The 18562-nt window shown below is 46.0% G+C and overlaps 1 protein-coding gene across 13 annotated transcripts in view; it reads left to right on the plus strand.

Annotated features, from left to right (window-relative positions):
- The first annotated feature begins 184 nt into the window (after positions 1 to 184).
- The window catches only part of TLE1 (TLE family member 1, transcriptional corepressor), a 107201-nt gene continuing 88823 nt past the window's right edge, over positions 185 to 18562 (plus strand). For 11 of the 13 annotated variants that reach the window (XM_031654097.1, XM_031654098.1, XM_031654101.1 and 8 more), the window contains exons 1-4: positions 952 to 1528; positions 2312 to 2412; positions 3847 to 3910; positions 4023 to 4067. In XM_031654097.1, coding sequence (XP_031509957.1) covers positions 1505 to 1528; positions 2312 to 2412; positions 3847 to 3910; positions 4023 to 4067 — 234 coding nt within the window. In that variant the 5' untranslated portion in view covers positions 952 to 1504. Of the gene's footprint in view, positions 1529 to 2311; positions 2413 to 3846; positions 3911 to 4022; positions 4068 to 18562 lie in introns of all 13 variants that reach the window. The other 2 variants (XM_031654102.1, XM_031654100.1) reach the window with 2 other exon arrangements.

Below are 18562 nucleotides of genomic sequence, written 5' to 3' on the forward strand. Positions count from 1 at the left end.
CGGGGAGGCGCGCGTCAGCGCCCCACGTTGGGTGCAGCGCACGCGATTGGCTGATGAGGGCCTCCTGCCCCCCCCCCCACCTCCTGGGCCCACGTCCCCCGCCGGCTCGGAGCTCGCGCCCCCCGCCCGAGCGGGGCTGGGCGGGGCCGGCGCTGGTTAGCTCCGGAGTGTGAAACCGCGTGTTAATGTAACCGGCGCGAGAGGCGCGGGCGGCGGCGGCGGCGGTGGGAGCGGCGGCTGCAGGAGCAGCAGCAGCAGCAGCAGCGGCGGCGGCGGGTACTCTGTGCCCCGCGTCCCGGAGGCAGCCGACTGCGCTACCCCACCCTCGCACGGCCGGGCGGGACCCGCGCCACCAGCCCGGACCTCCGTCGTCCCGCGGCGACCAAAACCCCCCCAGCCCCACCGCTGTGACTACTCCGGACTCGCCCGCAGAGTTTGCCCGCCGGGGAGGGTGGCCGATTGGCGGAGCGCACTCCTGCTGTTTTCCCCACCATCTCGTGGATGTCGTCCCTCGGGTGGTGAGAGAACTTTGCAGCGGGCTGGAGCGCCCTTTGCGGAGAAGCAGAAGAAGGTAAAGGAAGGAAAGAAGACCGAGGAAGAAGGGGCTCGGAAGAAGGGTCCAGAGCGGCCGAGCCGGCCGTGCAGGGCGAGTGCGCGCGAGGCGCGGCGCCCTGATGCTCCTCGGGCTCGAGGAGCAGCGGGCAGTTGCTGGACTGCTCTCGGTGGAGTAGCCCCGTCGGTCCCGAAGGGTTTGTGCAACGGCGGAGAACACCGAGTGTTGGTCGCACGGGGCGTGCCGAGTCGCCTCCCGGCGCGCCCTCCGCACTTTCCCCGCCTCGTCATCCCTTGCTCCCCGGCCAGGAGCCTCCGCCGCTTCCTCAACCTCGCTCCCCTTTGCGTCCCAGGAGCCTGCGAGCACTTGGCCGAAGGCGCAGCCGAGTCTTGCGGGAGTCGCCCCGAAAGCGTCGGGTTTGTTTGTGTGGGGTTAGCGGGGGCCGCCTCGCCACCTGCATCTCGCCCGCCGCCGCCTCGGGGAAAACCCGAAGAGGAGGCGGACCAGGAGAAGAGCAAAGAAAAGCAGCCCGTCTGGATTTGTTTGCCCAGGACTGGCGCCGCGCACGCGGATCGCCGAGGGGAGTGCGGTCGGAGTCACCGCGCCCCCGCCTCCCCGCCCCGGCGGCTGAGGCCGGGGGGTTGGAGCGCTGCCCCCGCGCACAGTCCCCGAGCGCCTGGCGTCTCCGCGCAGGTTCTCCAAGCAGCTGGGCCTGGGGCGCCCACCAATGTGGCCCTGAGGGCCGGAGCCCGCACCGACGGGAGCGGGAGCAGGAGCAGCTGGGGGCGCCGAGTGGCCGGTGCGCCCGGCCGAGCGCGCCTGCGTGCGTGGCCAGCGCGCTCCCCGCTTCTGCCTGGCTTCCCGGCTTAATTTTCCTCGGCGGGATTAAAGTTGGAAATTGACCGGAGAATTGAGTTGCCGGGGAACAGAGCCCCGGCCGCCGCCAGAGCGATGTTCCCGCAGAGCCGGCACCCGGTGAGGCGCGGCTGGGTGGTGGGGGAGCAGGAGCGTTGGGGAGGCGCTTCTCCCGGGCGGTAGGGAGACGGGTGGCTTCTGCGGCCCGGCGGACCCTCTCGCCCTCCGCGGCATAAGGCTGGGGAGGTCTGGGGCCCTCTCCTCTTGGGGTGGGGAGTGGGCTGAAACTCTGAATTTTCTCCCTCCCTTTGGGCTCCTTCCTACTTGACGTCTATACTGAGCGGATAGGGGCGCTGGGGAAGGCTGGGGTTTCTCTCCTGCAGCCATATCCCCCCAACCTTCCCCAAGGGGGGCAGGGCGCCCCCCCCTTTGTTTCTCGTCTCGCCTATTTACATGTCAATGCGGCCCCGGTTCCGGTGCGTCTGGAGGTGGCCCTGGCGACTCTGGGAATGGGGAGCGTAAAGGAGTTGTTTTTCTCTTCTGGTCCTCCGGGTCATTATCGCCCCCGTGGGGGAAGGGGCGGCGACACCGACAATCTGGCCTGGTCTTCCCTGGCCGCCGGGGAGCCCCCTTCCCTTTGGCCTGGTGACCCGGGCGCACTTAACGCGATCCGCCCTGGAGACTGGGAAGAGCTTCCGAGCCTCTTTAGAAGCCGGGGCCCGGGGAGGGTCCACTTTCCCCCTCCCCCAAGTGAAGGGCAAACTCGAGTTTGGGGCCTCATTTTCAGCCACTTCTAACTTTATTTTTTGTTTATGTCCCACCCGTTCTTTCCTTCTCTGACTTACTGCTTTATTCATCCGCCCGCATTCCCGTCCCTCGGTCCCCCTCGCTGGTCGCCCCCAGACGCCGCACCAGGCTGCAGGCCAGCCCTTCAAGTTCACTATCCCGGAGTCCCTGGACCGGATTAAAGAGGAATTCCAGTTCCTGCAGGCGCAGTATCACAGGTGCGTGTCTGGCCGCTCCAGGCGAGTGGTCGCGGGCGTCCCCGTGCCCCTTGTCGCCCAGCCGGGTGGCGGCGGCGCCTGTACTTAGTTCTTGCGTCCAGGCGGTGGCGTGTGGAGTCTCAGTTAAGACCTGTCATTCAAGTTACCCCCTTTCCTGGTTCTTCCCGGGCCGCCTCTTCTCTTGTCTCCTCCTCCTCCCATTGTTTCCCTTTTGCTGGTTTGCTGCTGTTCCAGGGAGTCCTTTTTCGTGTCTTTAGAAGTTGCATGAGAATCGTCAATATTTGCACTTCATGTATTTATTTTTCAACAGACTGAGTTGAAACATTGGTTCAATCGATGTCTCAGTCCTGGAGTGTGGGTTCAGGGAAGCAAAGCCATGTTGAAATCGCTGTTTGCCATACTAGAAAATTGGGTTTTTGAGGCAAAGTTCATTAAAGAAGGCTAGATGCTTTTAACATTGCCCATCATTGGCGATGGTGAGGGAGGTGGGTATAATAGTGTGCAGAAGAAAGCTCACCTGCTTTGGCGTCATTTCAGGTTGGTTTGGGTAGGATGGGAGAGTGGAGTCACATTTATATCCATCTCAGCCTTAGTTTCTCTGAGTAATGAGGCTTGCCTCCAAAGGACTTACACATTTTTGTAAGATACTCTGCCAATAGTGAACTTCCCAGAAAGGTTAGTTTCTTTCCCTTGCTCCTATGAAGTTTTACCTGATTCTAACTCAGAAATAACTGTATTGACATTTTTTGGTTTTGTCATGCTTGAGAAAAAGCACACAGATGAGGCGAAGTGGCTTGGGTGTGAATTTTCTTACTTTGTCAGGGGCTTTCTGATTATTGACCTTTTGTCTACTTGTAGATAATATCTCTGCAGCTTGAGGCATACTTGCACACACCGTGTTTACCCAGCAGGGAGAACTTCAACCCACTTTATTGCAGTAGCTACTTGACATATTTTGGCAGGGATTTAAAAACCAAAGGTTTTGAAAGGGACTAGCAATTGTAGGAGTAACTTAACAGATAGGATTTTCAAACCTAGAGACCGTTTGAGTTGGCAAAGATGGCACAGCCTATGCGTAAGAGTGAAGATTGTGCAAGGGCCGGATTTTGGTGGAGTCCAGAGAAACTGATGCAGGAAGGTAGGGAGCAGATGACCATGAGGAGGAATCAGTTAGAGGTTCTGACAGATTTTTTGCATTCTTGTCATCTAACCAGATAGGCACCAAGAAGAATGGTAGCTGAATGGACACCTCGTATTGTTCACATTATTCCTTTTCCCTATTAAATGCAAGGACAAAGCTTTTGGGTGTTTACCTAGATAGTTTATGGCTTTTCCAAATTGGTCTGTGTTTTTACTTGAAGTGCAAATATGTGAGGCAGATGTTAAAACAAGTGACATAATGTTTACATTAAGTTGCCTGTTTTGTTTTCATAGCCTTAAATTGGAATGTGAGAAACTGGCAAGTGAAAAGACAGAAATGCAGAGGCACTATGTGATGGTAGGTATCAAAGAGTCGACTTTTTCCCTTTTCGTATGATATTAGCAAACGTGTTAGCAGAGTATAAAAAACGTGAGTTAATGAAATGCTTGATTCTTTTTTCTCTTTACAGTATTACGAAATGTCATACGGATTAAACATTGAAATGCATAAACAGGTAAGCTTTAGTTGAACTTCAAGCTGAAATGAGAAATCAGTTCGTATGATTTTATAATACTGGCTTTGTTCTCAGTAGTGGGCTCTAGGAGTGGGGGTTTGTATGCTATTTTTCTGCCTTGGTTTCCTGTCCTGTGGATTGATGGTAGTATTCTGCAGCAAGAGTTGCTTCCTGATAATTACGAGTGTTTAAATGACTAGGAGAAAGAGAGGTGTTTTGGAAATATAAACTAGCCTGTTTATTGGCAGATAGGAATTGAGACTTGAGTTTACTTTTCCACCTGTATAGATTTATCCTCTTGAAAGGGCTGGGTATCTTATAGAGTTGTTGAAGTTTAGAATAGTTAATGTTTTTGTGCTGTTTTGCAAGGACGTGTGGACCTGTAGGGGGAAAGAAGGGTATTCAGGAGTTTCTTTAATCATAGTAAACAAGGTATATGACTATCTGTGGAGTATTCCTTATGCTTTGGGTCTGCTCGAAGCAACAGTCAGGATTAGTGGCTTATTAGCAAACAAATTTTTGAAAAATTTCTCAGTTGTTCCAGGTTTGGATGTGAAAAAAGCATCTTTTTATGGCCAGAGCATATGTTGGGAGTTGCTTCAGTCCTAGTGGTTTTAAAAGCATGAAAAGATTAGTGACTGGAAAGCTCTAGCAATGACTATGAGTTTGCAAGTTCCCATAAAATTCACACTTATGGCTACTATAATGGTGTATAAAAAGAGTATTGAGCTGGAACAAGGCACTAAGGACCTCATAAGAGAAGAAAAGCTAAATGATTGCTCAGCCCAAAGGACCCTCGATTGAGTAGTCATTGTCTGCCAAAGAAAGCATTAATGGCAGGGTGTAAGTATTCTGGAGATATGCTGACATTCACTTTTTCATCAAGACGCTGGTACAATAAGTCTTTTAGAAATCGATTGCCTCTTAAAAAATTATCATCAGATGAAGTTGCACAGTTGGACACATTTCAAAGTGCAACAATACAATTCTTACTTGATGTATATGTGCTATTTCATCTCAAACCCTTGTTTCATTAAATTAAAGAGCATGGCTGACCGGCTGGGGCACAGTGGAGAAATTGATTAGTTCAGCCTTCAGATCTTCCTTATATTCAAAGACTTTCATTAAGCAAGTGTGTTTCAGAGTTGAATTCTGCTTTTGTAACTCTGCACTCTTTGATTTTTAATTCATCATAGATTTCATAATGTTAAGTTATCATCGTGTACATTAGATCTGTTCTCAGATATGTGTTTGGAAAGAGATTGTGATGTTCAGGGCCTTTTATTAGTAATGTAATTGGGCCTTTTAAAAAGGCAGATTTTACTATGATTTGCAAAGTTGGTAGCCTACTTTATGTTGGGTTTGTGCCTTTGTTTTTGTGTGTTTCTCAATGGCTAGTGCCTTATTCAGGCACTTGTAACTTGTTGATAGTAAATGGGCTAGAAGATCTATGGCTAACGTCTATCGTCATTTAAGTGAATTATGCAAATAAACTTGGCCTAGGCTGTTTAATTTTTTTTTTTAATTACTCTGAAGGGCACGTTTTTTTGGATAACACATTATGGAAGAGTAAGAGGAGACTGAGCTTTTTCTTAAATCCGTGAACTCAAAGGATTTAATAACCTCATTGACTCTTTTACAAGGAAACACCCCCTCGGTGTGATGCTATATGCTGGTGCTGGGTTTATTGGAGGAGCTAAAAGAGGTGTGTAATTCTTCTGGGTTCCTGTAGGTTATGTGGCAGGATGACCTCTTCTTTATCATGTAGGGAGAAGGGGTGAAGTGGGTCAGAAGCACCATGGTGTGAGAATAGTTTTCTAATGAGTTTCTATACAGCGTGAGGCATTTGTGGGTATATGCTGTCCGTCCGTGAGCCTGTATGCATTAATAATATGCTGTGTATAATTGGCTTACCAATTTGAAAAACGTGAAAAGCTGAGAGACACCATGTTCCTCATAGTAGGGTATTGAGCCCCCTGAAATTTAGTTGATATTGGAAATACTGACAGACCCTTAACTCGAGTGGTGTGCAAAGTAGTGCTATAATTCAGTTTAAAGTGGCCTTACATTTGAAAAACATCCTTCTGAATGTCACACATTAATAATAAGTTCTGAGGAGGCATTTGGTGCAGCTAGTAATCATAATTCTTATTAAAACTGGTGACGTCTGGCCCCCAGGGTGTAGCCAGGCTCAAATTGATGCTTTTTGCTGCCTGATCACCAGCATGGCCTAAGTGCTCATTATATTGTAGAGAGGGCCTTTGGAGCTCTCATTAGATTTGACAGGAATTCTCTCTAGGGGGAAACTGGGCATTAGCGAGACTCCTGACAGGCTGAAATTATTCCTGCTTTATGGCTTATAACCAAATGCTAGCGAGGCATCATCAGGGGACACAAAAAATTGTCATTTCTGACAACATCTTTGTTACTGGAAAAAAAAAAAAAAAGCAGTGAAGGGGAAACTTTCTGTACAGAGAGCTTTAATGCTGTTAAGATTTGTCTCCAGTGTGACGATCGCGCTCCCTTCCCACCTTTCAACGGGTTTGTCGAAGGAGTGAGTTCTAGAGATTTCAGTGTCAAATCTCACTGCTGACTTTCCCGTCTGGAAGTTTTAAAGTGAAAGTGCATCCAAATCAAGAATGGTATAATTGTGGTTTCCTTCCCTGGTGTGGTGCCCACAGCCCGTGTTTACGTTGTGTCAACACTTCCTGATAAGCCTTCCCCTTAACTTTCTCTGCTCCCATTTGTGGCGGGTTACCGAAAAGGCAATGAAACAGGAATGGTAATAGATACTTAAATCTTTTATGGTAGCACTAAGAATATTTTTTTCTTAGAGCCTTTTATAGATCCCTGCCTGCCTGTCTTTATCTGTGTGGATGGTAAACTCTAGATATCGCTATACAGTAGAGGTAGACAGTGTCTCCTGAAAAATTGAGGCAGTTCTGATACCATCAGAGTGTTAGGGTGCATTAAAAAACAACTAGTTGATGTGAGCCTGGTGGTTTGCTTAGCTATGCCTAGTGTGTGTGGTGGCGTGATCTTTAAATGTTTTTATCTGTCATATGGCTTGATATTACCTCATTTGATATTTTTGGGAACAAGATGTACTGTAAATGCACACATAAGCCTTATTTTAGCCCACTCGTGTATCTCTTCAGCATGCTGATGAAGCCATGCTATAAATTGTCATTGGTGGCTTTAATTTGCACAGTAATGAACAGTTTTCAATGTGATTTGTCTTCTGTGACCTCCATAGGCATCCTCTGGCGTAGACTGGGTAGGTGTTTTGCTCCACCCACAGCTGTGGGCATGTGTTCAAAGTCTGGGACTTGCTCAAGGCCAAGCATCTATTGAAACTTGAGTTGGGTTGCCTCCTCCAGGGTTGTCTGTGCTGCTTCTTCCTTTTTTTTTTTGAGATGGAGTCTCGCTCTGTCCTCCAGGCTGGAGTGCAGTGGTGCGATCTCTGCTTACTGCAACTTTTGCTTCCTGGGTTCAAGCGATTCTTGTGCCTCAGCCTCCCAAGTAGCTGGGATTACAGGTGCCCGCCACCACGCCCAGCTAACTTTTTTTATTTTTTATTTTTTTATTTTTAGTAGAGTGAGGGTTTCACCATGTTGGCCAGGCTGGTTTCGAACTCCTGACCTCAAGTGATCCACCCGCCTTGACCTCCCAAAGTGCTAGGATTATAGGCATAAGCCACCACACCTGGCCTATCTGTGCTTCTTCCTGTCCCCTCATGCTGCCATCGGCAAGATGAGGTGGACCATGTCTCCCTAGTGCCTGCCTCTTCAGTTCTCAGTCTTTGTGCTGATCAACTTCATGATTTATAAGACATGTCAGGGCTGGATGTATGTTCTAAAAGTTAGGAAAATCAGCAGTGCTGCTGACTGGTCTTTTCGGGGAGAGGAGGGTTACAGGCCATGGGTAGGTAAAAAGTTGTGTCCTACTGAGCAGTACTGTCCTCGGGTTAAAGTACGTTGAAGAAGAAACAAGTCAGGAATCCTGGTGGAGGCGCAGTGATGGGGAGGGAGTTTGCTCAATCACTGTGTGCCTGGGTTCTGAAGAGTGGGCAGAGTGAGAGCATTGGGCTCTCCAGGATGGTGAAGTTTGTTTTTGTTTGTGTTTTGAGACAGAGTCTTACTCTGTTGCCCAGGCTGGAGTATGGTGGCCCAATCTTGGCTCACTGCAACCTCCGCCTCCCAGGTTCAAGCGATTCTCCTGCCTCAGCCTCACGAGTAGTTGGGATTATAGGAGTCCACCATCACACCTGGCTAATTTTTGTATTTTTAGTAGAGACCGGGTTTCACTATGTTGGCTAGGCTGGTTTCGAACTCCTGACCTCAAAGTGATCCGCCCTCCTTGGCTTCGCAAAGTACTGAGATTACAGGCGTGAACCACTGTGCCCGTCTGATGGTGAAGCATTTAGAAATAAATGAAAGGATTAGCTCTTGAAGAAAGGATGATATATTATTCTGCAATCCTGGTTTGGGAAGGGGAAAGAGCTGCATGTGATATTTCAGCAAGCAGCGTCTCAGGCCATGTAAATTTTGGAGTGAAATTGCTTTTAGTTTTGATGTGTGCTTTAAAATTTCTCTTAGAATAATGTGTTGTTCTTTAGTGGGTTTTTAAAAAGGTATTTAGATGGGACTGTTAGGGACTCAACTGTGGGATATTTCCTTAGATGTGAGTCTTTTACTCTTTGCAAATTTTACCTTAGTGGTTTTTTTTTTTTTTTTTTAACCACGTGTGTTTTTGTCTAATAGTTTCTCACTTTGAGATTTCTTTTCCCCCTAAGTCAACATCTCACACAGGGAAATGACTAGAGTATAGACACTTAGAGTTAAGCTCCAGCAGGTGTTAATAACCTTGTTATATAAAGAGGGTAGCTGTCATCAAGATTGAAGTGGTCCCTAACTTCATTAGCCAGGCCTGTTCTTTGCAAGCATAAGTTAAAAGAGATAAAGCTCTCTGTGCATTTAGAGCCTAGATTCCGAGGTGCAAGATAAGCCTTTGTTTCTTATCAGCCAACAGGACTGATCTCTCACCTCTCAAACAGTCACCTTCCCCACCCTTCAGCAGTGGCTGGTTTTTGTCCTGGACTTGGCACTGGAGTAAGGCAAGGGAGGCCCTGGGCATGGATTTTAAGAGGGCACCATCAGAAAACATAGTCATCATGATCAATATTTTGAAAATTCAAACTGAATGCCCCCCAAATCTTCAAGGAACAAAATATCCAAATTTTGTATAAGAGCAGGATCCAACAGTGGGGGTTGGGAGTAGGATGAGGAAAGGAGGTAGAGTCAGGCCATTGCAGGGCCACAGCACCTCCCTTGCCTCCCCATCTTTCTGCCTTTGGTTACCTGTCTTGTGGGGAGTGGCCATGAACTGTAGGCTCCGACTTGGTTCCGTTGTAGTTCATTGAAGTCATTTAACTGGGGATTTCCATTAGGGACTGGGCAAGTCGTGAACATGTTCCCTGGCTTCAGTTCCCCTCTCTGTGTAACGAGGGTTAGATTAGACAGAAGTCTGTCTGTTCCCTCACATGGTGGGAGCCATCCCAGCATACAGCCGCAGAACCCAGCACCTCGTGCGTGCGAATTGAGGAGCGTCCTTCGCCAGAGGGCTTAAGATGTTCTCCCAAATAGTGTTTATTAAGAAACAGAAAGAAAATCTGTTTCTTTAGTAAATATTTAAATAAATCATCTTGAGTGGTAGTTAAACTAAAAATATATTCAGTTACTAGCTCATGGAACCATTTTAAGTTTCCATGGATCTGAGTCTTTGCTGTTTTATTATTAAACCTTTTGTGGTCTCCAGAAGTGGATTAAATGGGAGGAAACTGAGAAACTTACTGGCTTTCCTCAAAGCTTTGATTGATTCAGTTTCCTACTCCCTGTTGCTTATTGTTGCCTCTGATTTTTAAAAATGGAAATTCTCACAACTAGTACCTTTACTGCAGGGTCTTTAGTATAGTGGTTTTTAAGTAAATTTCAGACAGCTGTTTTTGTCGGTGGGCTTATTTGACAAAATTAGGCATTTGTACCTTCAAAGTACTCCTCACCAGCGGACTGCTCTGTGAAATCGGTGTGGTGTTTTAAGTGGAGCTAGTGTGCACAGGTGTGGGCAGGGGGAGAGAGGTTTTCTGATTTTTTTTCCCCCCCCGAGGTGTGGTTTGATCTGAAAAATGAAATAAATTTGCACTGAAATTTTAACATAAATTAAGATATTCATGTATTGCCATTCACTTGATTTAACACAAGTATGATTTCTAAAATGGTTTGCAAAGGAATGATTTCAGAATTGCTGCTTGTATTTCTTCCTGAGCAGGGTCCCCAAGGGAAAAAAAAAGAAAAACATGGAAGAAAAATTTTTTGAATTACTGTTTGTTGACTACCCAGTCACCATAATATTTTGTAATGAAAATCCAGGAAGTGTTGATACATGATTTTATTGAATAACCTGTGATTTAGCAAAATTACATGTTTCATTATTTAACATTTAGTTTTTTTTCCTTTTTTTTTTTTTTTTTTTTAAATGGAGACAGAGTCTTACTCTGTCACCCAGACTGGAGTACAGTGGCACGATCTCGGTTCACTGCAGCCTCTGCCTCCTGGGTTCAAGTGATTCTCCTGCCTCAGCCTCTGGAATAGCTGGGATTACAGGCGTACATTACCATACCTGGTTAATTTTTTTTAAAATTATTTTTGGAGGCCGGGCCGTGGCTCAAGCCTGTAATCCCAGCACTTTGGGAGGCCGAGATGGGCGGATCAATGGTCAGAGATCGGTGACCATCCTGGCTAACACGGTGAAACCCCGCCTCTCTACTAAAAATACAAAAATAGCCGGGCGTAGGTGGCAGCTCTGTAGTCCCAGCTACTCGGGAGGCTGAGGCAGGAGAATGGCGTGGAACCTCGGGAGGCGGAGCTTGCAGTGAGCTGGAGATCCCGCCACTGCACCCAGCCTGGGTTTAATGAGCCAGACCTCAAAAATTATTTTTGCAGAGATGGGTTTCACGCATGTTGTCCAGGCTAGTTTCAAACTCCTGGCCTCAAGTGATCCACCTTCCTCAGCCTCCCAAAGTGTTGGAATTACAGGTGTTAGACACCAGTCCCAGCCCCTAATTTTTTTTTTTTCCCCTGAGATCTTGCTCTGTCGTCCAGGTTGGAGTGCAGTGACTCGATCTCGGCTTACTGCAACCTCCACCTCCCTGAGTAGCCGGGATTACAGGTGTGTGGGTTCAAGCGATTCCCCTGTGTCAGACTTCCAAGTAGCCGGGGTTACAGGCGCATGCCCCCACACCCAGCTAATTTTTGTATTTTTTTTTAAGTATAGACGGAGTTTTACCATGTTGACCAGGCTGGTCTTGAACTCGTGGTCTCAAGTGAGCCACCTGCCTCAGCCTCCCAAATGCTGGAATTAACAGGCGTGAGCCACTGCTCCCAGCCCCAAAGTTTTTAGTATTTACTAAGTTGCAGGCCAGGCACGATGGCTCATGCCTATAATCCCAGCTCAAGAGGATCACTTGAGCGCAGGAGTTAGAGACCAGCCTGGCCAACATAGCGAGACCCTCTCTCTACAGAAAAAGATTAAAAAAAAGGTTAATTGGGCCTGGTGGTACAGACCTGTAGTACTAGCTGGTACTAATGCTGAGTGAGGCAGGAGGATCTTTTGATCCCAGGAGTGGGGAGGTTATAGTGAGCTGTGATCACACCTCTGTAGTCTAGACTGGATGACATAAGCAAGACCCTATCTCAGAATACACAATAAATTTTATTCTATTTACCTTCTTTGAAGCAATATAAAAATCATAATGGTGAACACAATTATTTATCCCCTCCCCTGTAAGCTGCTCTCATTGTAGGTATAAAAAACAGCTATTTTTTTTTTTTTTTAGTTTCTGTTGTAGTAGTATTTGCTACTTAGTCATTCTTTGACCACAAAATACGTTAGCAGAAAAAGGGTAGGATACAAGTCACTTTTGGTATAAGGAAAAAGCTGGGAGGAAAAAACAAATTCTGAAAATTCTGTCCTCTGAATTAACTTTTTCATCTTCCAAATAGAGAAAAAACTAGTAAGTGTGCTAGATGTACACCACTGTACACTGGAAGGGATAGAGTTGTATATATAGCTTGCTCATCATCCCTGAAATCTATTCCCAGTGTACTGATGGATATTTGTTTTCCATTAGATGAAGTGGAATCAGTCTTTGAGAATGTAGGTGTGTTTGAACTTGCACGTCCAAATCTTGCAGTTTGTCAAACTGCTGAAATACATGTACCATGAGACTGGGTTTGGTATTAGCACCATGACTGATCTAAGTTGTTACTAGTCTACGATACTAGTCTAGGTATATGTACAACCTCTTGGTAAAAAGCTTGAGTGCATTTACCTGAGTTGCTTACTTTTTTTTTTGAGATGGAGTCTCGCTCTGTCGCCCAGGCTGGAGTGCAGTGGCGCCATGTCGGCTCACTGCAAGCTCCGCCTCCTGGGTTCACACCATTCTCCTGCCTCAGCCTCCCCAGTAGCTATGACTATAGGCGCCTGTCACCAGGCTGGCTAATTTTTTTGTGTTTTTAGTGGAGACGGGGTTTCACCATGTTAGCCAAGATGGTCTCGATCTCCTGACCTCATGGTCCGCCCGCCTCGGCCTCCCAAAGTGCTGGGATTACAGGCGTGAGCCACCACGCCCAGCCTGAGTAGTTTCCTTTATATTTGTAAGGTCTTTTTTTTTTTTGGCGGGTGGGGGGGACAAGAGTCTCGTTCTGTCTCCCAGGCTGTGAGTGCAGTGGTGCAATCTCCGCTCACTACAACTTCTGCTCCCAGGTTCAAGCTATTCTCCTGCCTCAGCCTCCCGAGTAGCTGGGACTACAGGCAGCCCGCCACCACACCCAGCTAATTGTTATATTTTGGTGGGAGTTGGGGGGCGGGTTTCTCCATGTTGTCCAGGCTGGTCTCGAACTCCTGGCTTTCTAGGATCCTCCAAAGTGATCTGCCCACTTTAGCCTCCCGAAGTGTTGGGATTATAGGCGTGAGCCACCACACCTGGCCATATTTGTGTTATGCACATACATTGTTGTATTACAGTATTGTATACATTTAAAATAAATGGACATTTTAAACAGTGGTAAAATGAAGTGTTCCTATTCTCAGCGCACATTCCATTGGCTTGCCCAATGTCCCCACTGCTCAGAGACTGCTGGCCCACATGTCAAACCTGGCTGCACGCTGGGAACTCCAGCCCTGGAAAGGGAGCATCTTAAAGATAGCAGATGCGAATTGTCTTCAGGGTCTTGGAATTACATCCATCCTATCCTGCCTGTGTGTTCTTTTAAATTTTGACTTTCCCCTCTGATGACCTCTTTGTGCCTCACAGCCTGCTGTGTCTGCCCCTGAGTACTTTCCCTTCCCGTCTTGGCCACTGCCTCTTTCTCTTCCTGCATTTCCTTTTATCCTGCCAAACAGGTCTTTTCTTGCCGAAAGTATGTTTTGAGTTTTCCTGTTTTCTTTATAAAAAGTCCAGGCCTTTGTATCAACCTTCACATGGCCTTCCTCAGTCTCCTTCAAGTCCCAGTTCAAACACCACCACCTGTTTACTTCAAGGCGGCCAGGGACTGCCCAGTGGCAGGCTGTCACAGCACTTGTTTTGCTCAGTGTCCTTTAACAATGATTTTTCATGTGCTTCTTTGCTTACTCCGACTAGGCTGCAGTCTGCTTGAAGCTGAGTTAGAGACTTCCATCTACCCTTCCCAATGAGTTATATGGAGTAGGCATTGATTATATTGTGTTTTGGGTACTCCTTATGTGTACTGGTACTTGTACCCATTTTGGACCTTGAACATTTGGAAATCAGGTGAAAGCTACTTCGCAAGAAAAGTTTGCACACATTTTTACACACAAATACCCAGGATAGCTTTGCCCAACAATTTTGGCTGTTTGTGTGCATCTCAGGATCCTTCAGCAAGTCCATGGAATTCAGATTAAAAACTCAAATCAAGAAAACTAGTGTGGGTCCGCCTGGCGTGGTGGCTCACGCCTGTAATCCCAGCACTTTGGGAGGCCGAGGCGGGCGGATCACGAGGTCAGGAGATCGAGACCATCCTGGCCAACATGGTGAAACTCCATCTCTACTAAAAATATGAAAATTAGCTGGGCGTGGTGGTGGGCACCTGTCATCCTGGGTGCTTAGGAGGCTGAGGCAGGAAAATCACTTGAACCAGGGAGTCGGAGGTTGTGGTGAGCTGAGATTGTGCCAACTGCACTCCAGCCTGGCGACAGTGCGAGACTCCGTCTCAAAAAAAAAAAAAAAAAAGAAAAAAGAAAACTAGTGTGAGTGCTTATGCTAAAATTAAAAATGAAATCTGTTCAGTTCTAATAACCTAATTTAACCAATTTTGCTCAGTTTTTCTTTTGGAAGAGTAATCTGCAGTCAATAACCGCTGACACTTCTTAGGGAGGAGTTTTATTATAGTAATATGTTTGGGTTTGGACTAAAAAAGAGAGATAAACAAAACTAGCATGTTGCTGGGGTCTAGGTTTGGTGTGAATTGAGCATGTGCAGGCATTACTGTCCCTGGAACTGCAGCTGCCAATAGAGTGTAGACGAATTGCATTACAAACTTCTTTCAAGGCATTAAACTTGACTTGTCACCAGATTTCTTAGTAATAATGAGTATAACCATTGATTATTTACTTAAAGTCTTTACGTAGTATCTTCCATTCTCCCAAACATTTTATTATGAAAAATTTCAAATTACAGAATAAAAGAAATACACAGCATACCCATATTATACCCACCTGTATTATACCTGGAATCTATAAATTAAAATTTTGTAATATCTACCTGTCATATAGCTTCCACAGGCTCCTCCTTCCCCAAACATCAATAAATAAATTAGTAATATGGTGAACTTGGAAGGGCTTGCTCTAGAGGATCAGGCCTTTCTTTAGCTACTGACCTCGGTTTAGACTGATAACATGAAGCGGGGATTTCCATGTACTTTTTAAAAAATTTATTTATTTATTTATTTATTTATTTATTTATTTATTTATTTATTTATTTCAGTAGAGATGAGGTCTCACTGTGTTGCCCGGGATGGTCTCAAGTTCACCTGTTTTTGTAAGGTTTTCCTCCTAGACTTGCCCTTTGTGCTTTTGGTGTGGTTGTATTAGATGATCCACCGTTACATGGTTTTTAGGTGCTTTCTTTCTCAACTGTCACTTGAGATTTTATTTAACACAGAAAAGCTGGACTCCCCTTACCAAGTCCCCTCCTCTCTTCGTTCCTTCTGACCCCTTAATGAAACTTGACTTACACTTTACCTTTAAGATGTAACCAGTGTATTTGCTGGGGGAAATATTGTTAGCATTGATAGGTAGGAAAGTAGATATAATTCTGCAGAAGGACTCTGATTTTGAACTTTGTGTGTATGGAATTGTCCTGACGGAGATTTTCAGTTGGCCTCAGGGGCCTTGGGTGGTAAGGGGGTGTAAAGGACCAGAAACAAAACCCCATTGAGGACCCCAGTGTGTGGAGCCAGGCCCTCCAAGGCTGTGGCCTTCAGGTTGCTCCTCAGGAGTACAGCCTTTGTTCCCTCTCGTTGCCCTCTTGATGCCCTCTTGATGCCTTGAGCAAACAGCGGGTTGGAGCTCCTTATAAGTACGGTGGCCGGCCAGTGTATTGACACGCACAGACACAATAGAAAACTGCATTAGGAGGCAAGCCATTGGGATTTGCAGTAAATATATTACAGAACACAAGTGACTTGCCGATACTGCTTGTTTAGCAGTTTGCGAGGGCAATGGCAGTATGGATTTTTGAATTAGAAGGGAAGGGCTGCTCTTTCTCTGTGTGGGAACATCTAGTTGATGGCTGGGGAGAAAATTGATTTAGGGAACAAAATGCAGCCGCCGTTATTTGTGCCATTTGAAAGGCGTCTATGGATTAGTGAGTGAAAATAAAAAGGTTGCTTTTGGTTTAGGAAAGAGGGTCTTAACATTGATCTGCATCTTGGTCTGGTATGGAGAGAATAAAGGATGGACCACCGGATGGAGAAAGGGCATCCAGTCCCCAGGCAGTCTGCAGCTACAGGTGCACACTCCATTCTCACATAGTTGTCTTTCTCAGCTCTTTGGCTTTCAGAAGTCGACTTTTTGCGTTTATTATTACAGTAAGCTTTTCCAGAATATTAGAGTTGTCATAACCTCATCCATGGAGCTCCCATGTGCCCTAGGCATTGTTCCTCCAGGAGCCCCCTGTCAACCTTCCCAGTCTCCCTTTGTGTGGATACTAATTATTCCACCTTGAAAAAGAAAACAGGCAAGTAGGATTAGGGGATGACACCTGCCCCACAGGGTAGTTACCAAGATTAAGTGAGTTACCATATGCAGAAGCAGTTGCGTAGTTTCCTGGCATGGGGGTACTCTGAGGGATAGCTGTGATCTAAATAGCAGTCCCTTTAAAACTGTACCCCGGCTGTTGGACTTCTAGGTCATGCTTCATCGACACTTCCATTTGTTTTTGCAAACCCAGCTTCCTTCCTACCTCTGAACTGATTTTCTCATTACAGTGTTTTATTTGTTTCTTTCTAAGATCATAAGCATTTATCTTGAGGCTCAAAAGGAGAAAAAAAAAAAAACTTGTTGGCAGTCTTTTTTTTTTTTTTTTGAGATGAAGTCTCACTCTTGTCCCCCAGGCTGGAGTGCAATGGCAATGGCACAATCTTGGTTCACTGCAACCTCCACCTCCCAGGTTCAAGCGATTCTCTTGCCTCAGCCTCTGAAGTAGCTGGGATTACAGGTGTGTGCCACCACTCCCAGCTAATTTTTTAATTTTTAGTAAAATCAGGGTTTCATCATGTTGGCCAGGCTGGTCACAAACTCCTGACCTCAAGTGATCTGCCCGCCTCGGCCTCCTAAAGTGCTGGGATTACAGGCGTGAGCCACTGCGCCTGGCCTTGTTGGCGGTCTTTATTGTCTAAGTAAAATGTCTTTCTTTGGCCAAACAGCAGAATGTGTCCTTGAAAGACAATAGCTTTAAGTAATTAATATAACTATCAGTGACAATAAAGTTGTGTTGAGTTTTTTCATTTAAAGGGATGGAAGAACAACAAAGGATTTGGTTCATTCTATCAAAGCAAGTTTTGACAGAATAAGGAATAGGAGGTATATTTCAGAGTTTTTCTTTCTAATGTAACATAGAAAATCCAACTCTTAGAGAATTTGTCATTTTGAAAACAAGCAGGGTATATGGAATTAGAAGATCAAGTTGTTGCTTGGTTACAGAAAGGAAAAATTTCATTTCGATGAGGGGTATGTACACCTGTGGGGAGTGCGTGCATGTAGTTTTCTTTTTGCTCTGTAAAGTACTGCGTGTAAGTTTTGAGTAGAGTAGTTGTGGTGCTGTCTTTCTCTGTCTACTTCATGCGCTTGAGATTTTTGTTGACAGTCAACATTCACAGCTGCTGCTTATGTGCTCATATTTGGGGAAGCAAAAAAAAAAAAAAAAAAAAAAAAAAAAATTGTTGAGAGGTCGAGGCGGGAGAATCACTTGAACCTGGGAGGCGGAGGTTGCAGTGAGCTAAGATTGCTCCATCGCACTCCAGCCTGGGCAAAAAGAGTGAAACTCTGTCTCAAAAAAAAAAATAAAAAATTATTGCAAGGGAGAAAAGCAGAGCCATTGGGATTGGTCAGACTGGAAGTTTAGGCTGTTTACTCTTCATCCCAAGCACAATGCAATAGAAACTTCTTGTGTGTCTTTGTAAGTATTTGAGATAAAGCAGGGCACAGTTGAAACAAGTTGTGCCAGTACCTGCTCTCAAACAAGCTCCAAAGTTGGCTGCTTTCTGATCTGGGTGTGCTGAGAAGCTCTGCGTTCATGGCTCTTTCTGCTTAGCTTGAGAAGTGGCCCTGACACCCTGAGGATCTGTAGGGGAAGCACTAGGTTCTTGACAACCCCCTAGCCTGCCAGTTGGCCTGGGTCCCAGAACCTTTTCCATTTGTAAGTGGGCTGGCTCTTTTACAGTGCCTGGGCCATGAGCTCCCTCAGAGCCAATGTCTCTGCATAGCTACTGAGGAGATTGGAATTGGACCATTGAAATGTATCCAACTTCTGTACTTTTTAGCTGACCAAAGGCCAAAGTCACACCACTAACTTAGAAGGGGAGCTGCTGACATTTGAATCTTGTAAGAAATCTGTATTTTATAATTGACGACCCTAGATGCTATGATATTTGTGAATTAAATGGAAGCATAAGGAGGTTTCAAATACTGACTGGATTTTTCTGAGTGTTGATTTTTTTTTTCATTTTTCTTAAATAGAGACAGGGTTTCGCCATGTTGCCCAGGCTAGTCTTGAACTCCAGGGCTCAAGTGATCTGCCCTCTTCAGCCTTCCAAAGTGCTAGGATTACAGGCATTAGTCACCATGCCCAGCCTAAGAATACATTGGTTTTGAACTGGTTGTTAAATCTGTACTCATCCTTATTTCTTTTTTGTTTT

Source organism: Papio anubis, chromosome 13 (genome assembly GCF_008728515.1).
Source record: "Papio anubis isolate 15944 chromosome 13, Panubis1.0, whole genome shotgun sequence".
Taxonomy (NCBI): Eukaryota; Metazoa; Chordata; class Mammalia; order Primates; family Cercopithecidae; genus Papio; species Papio anubis.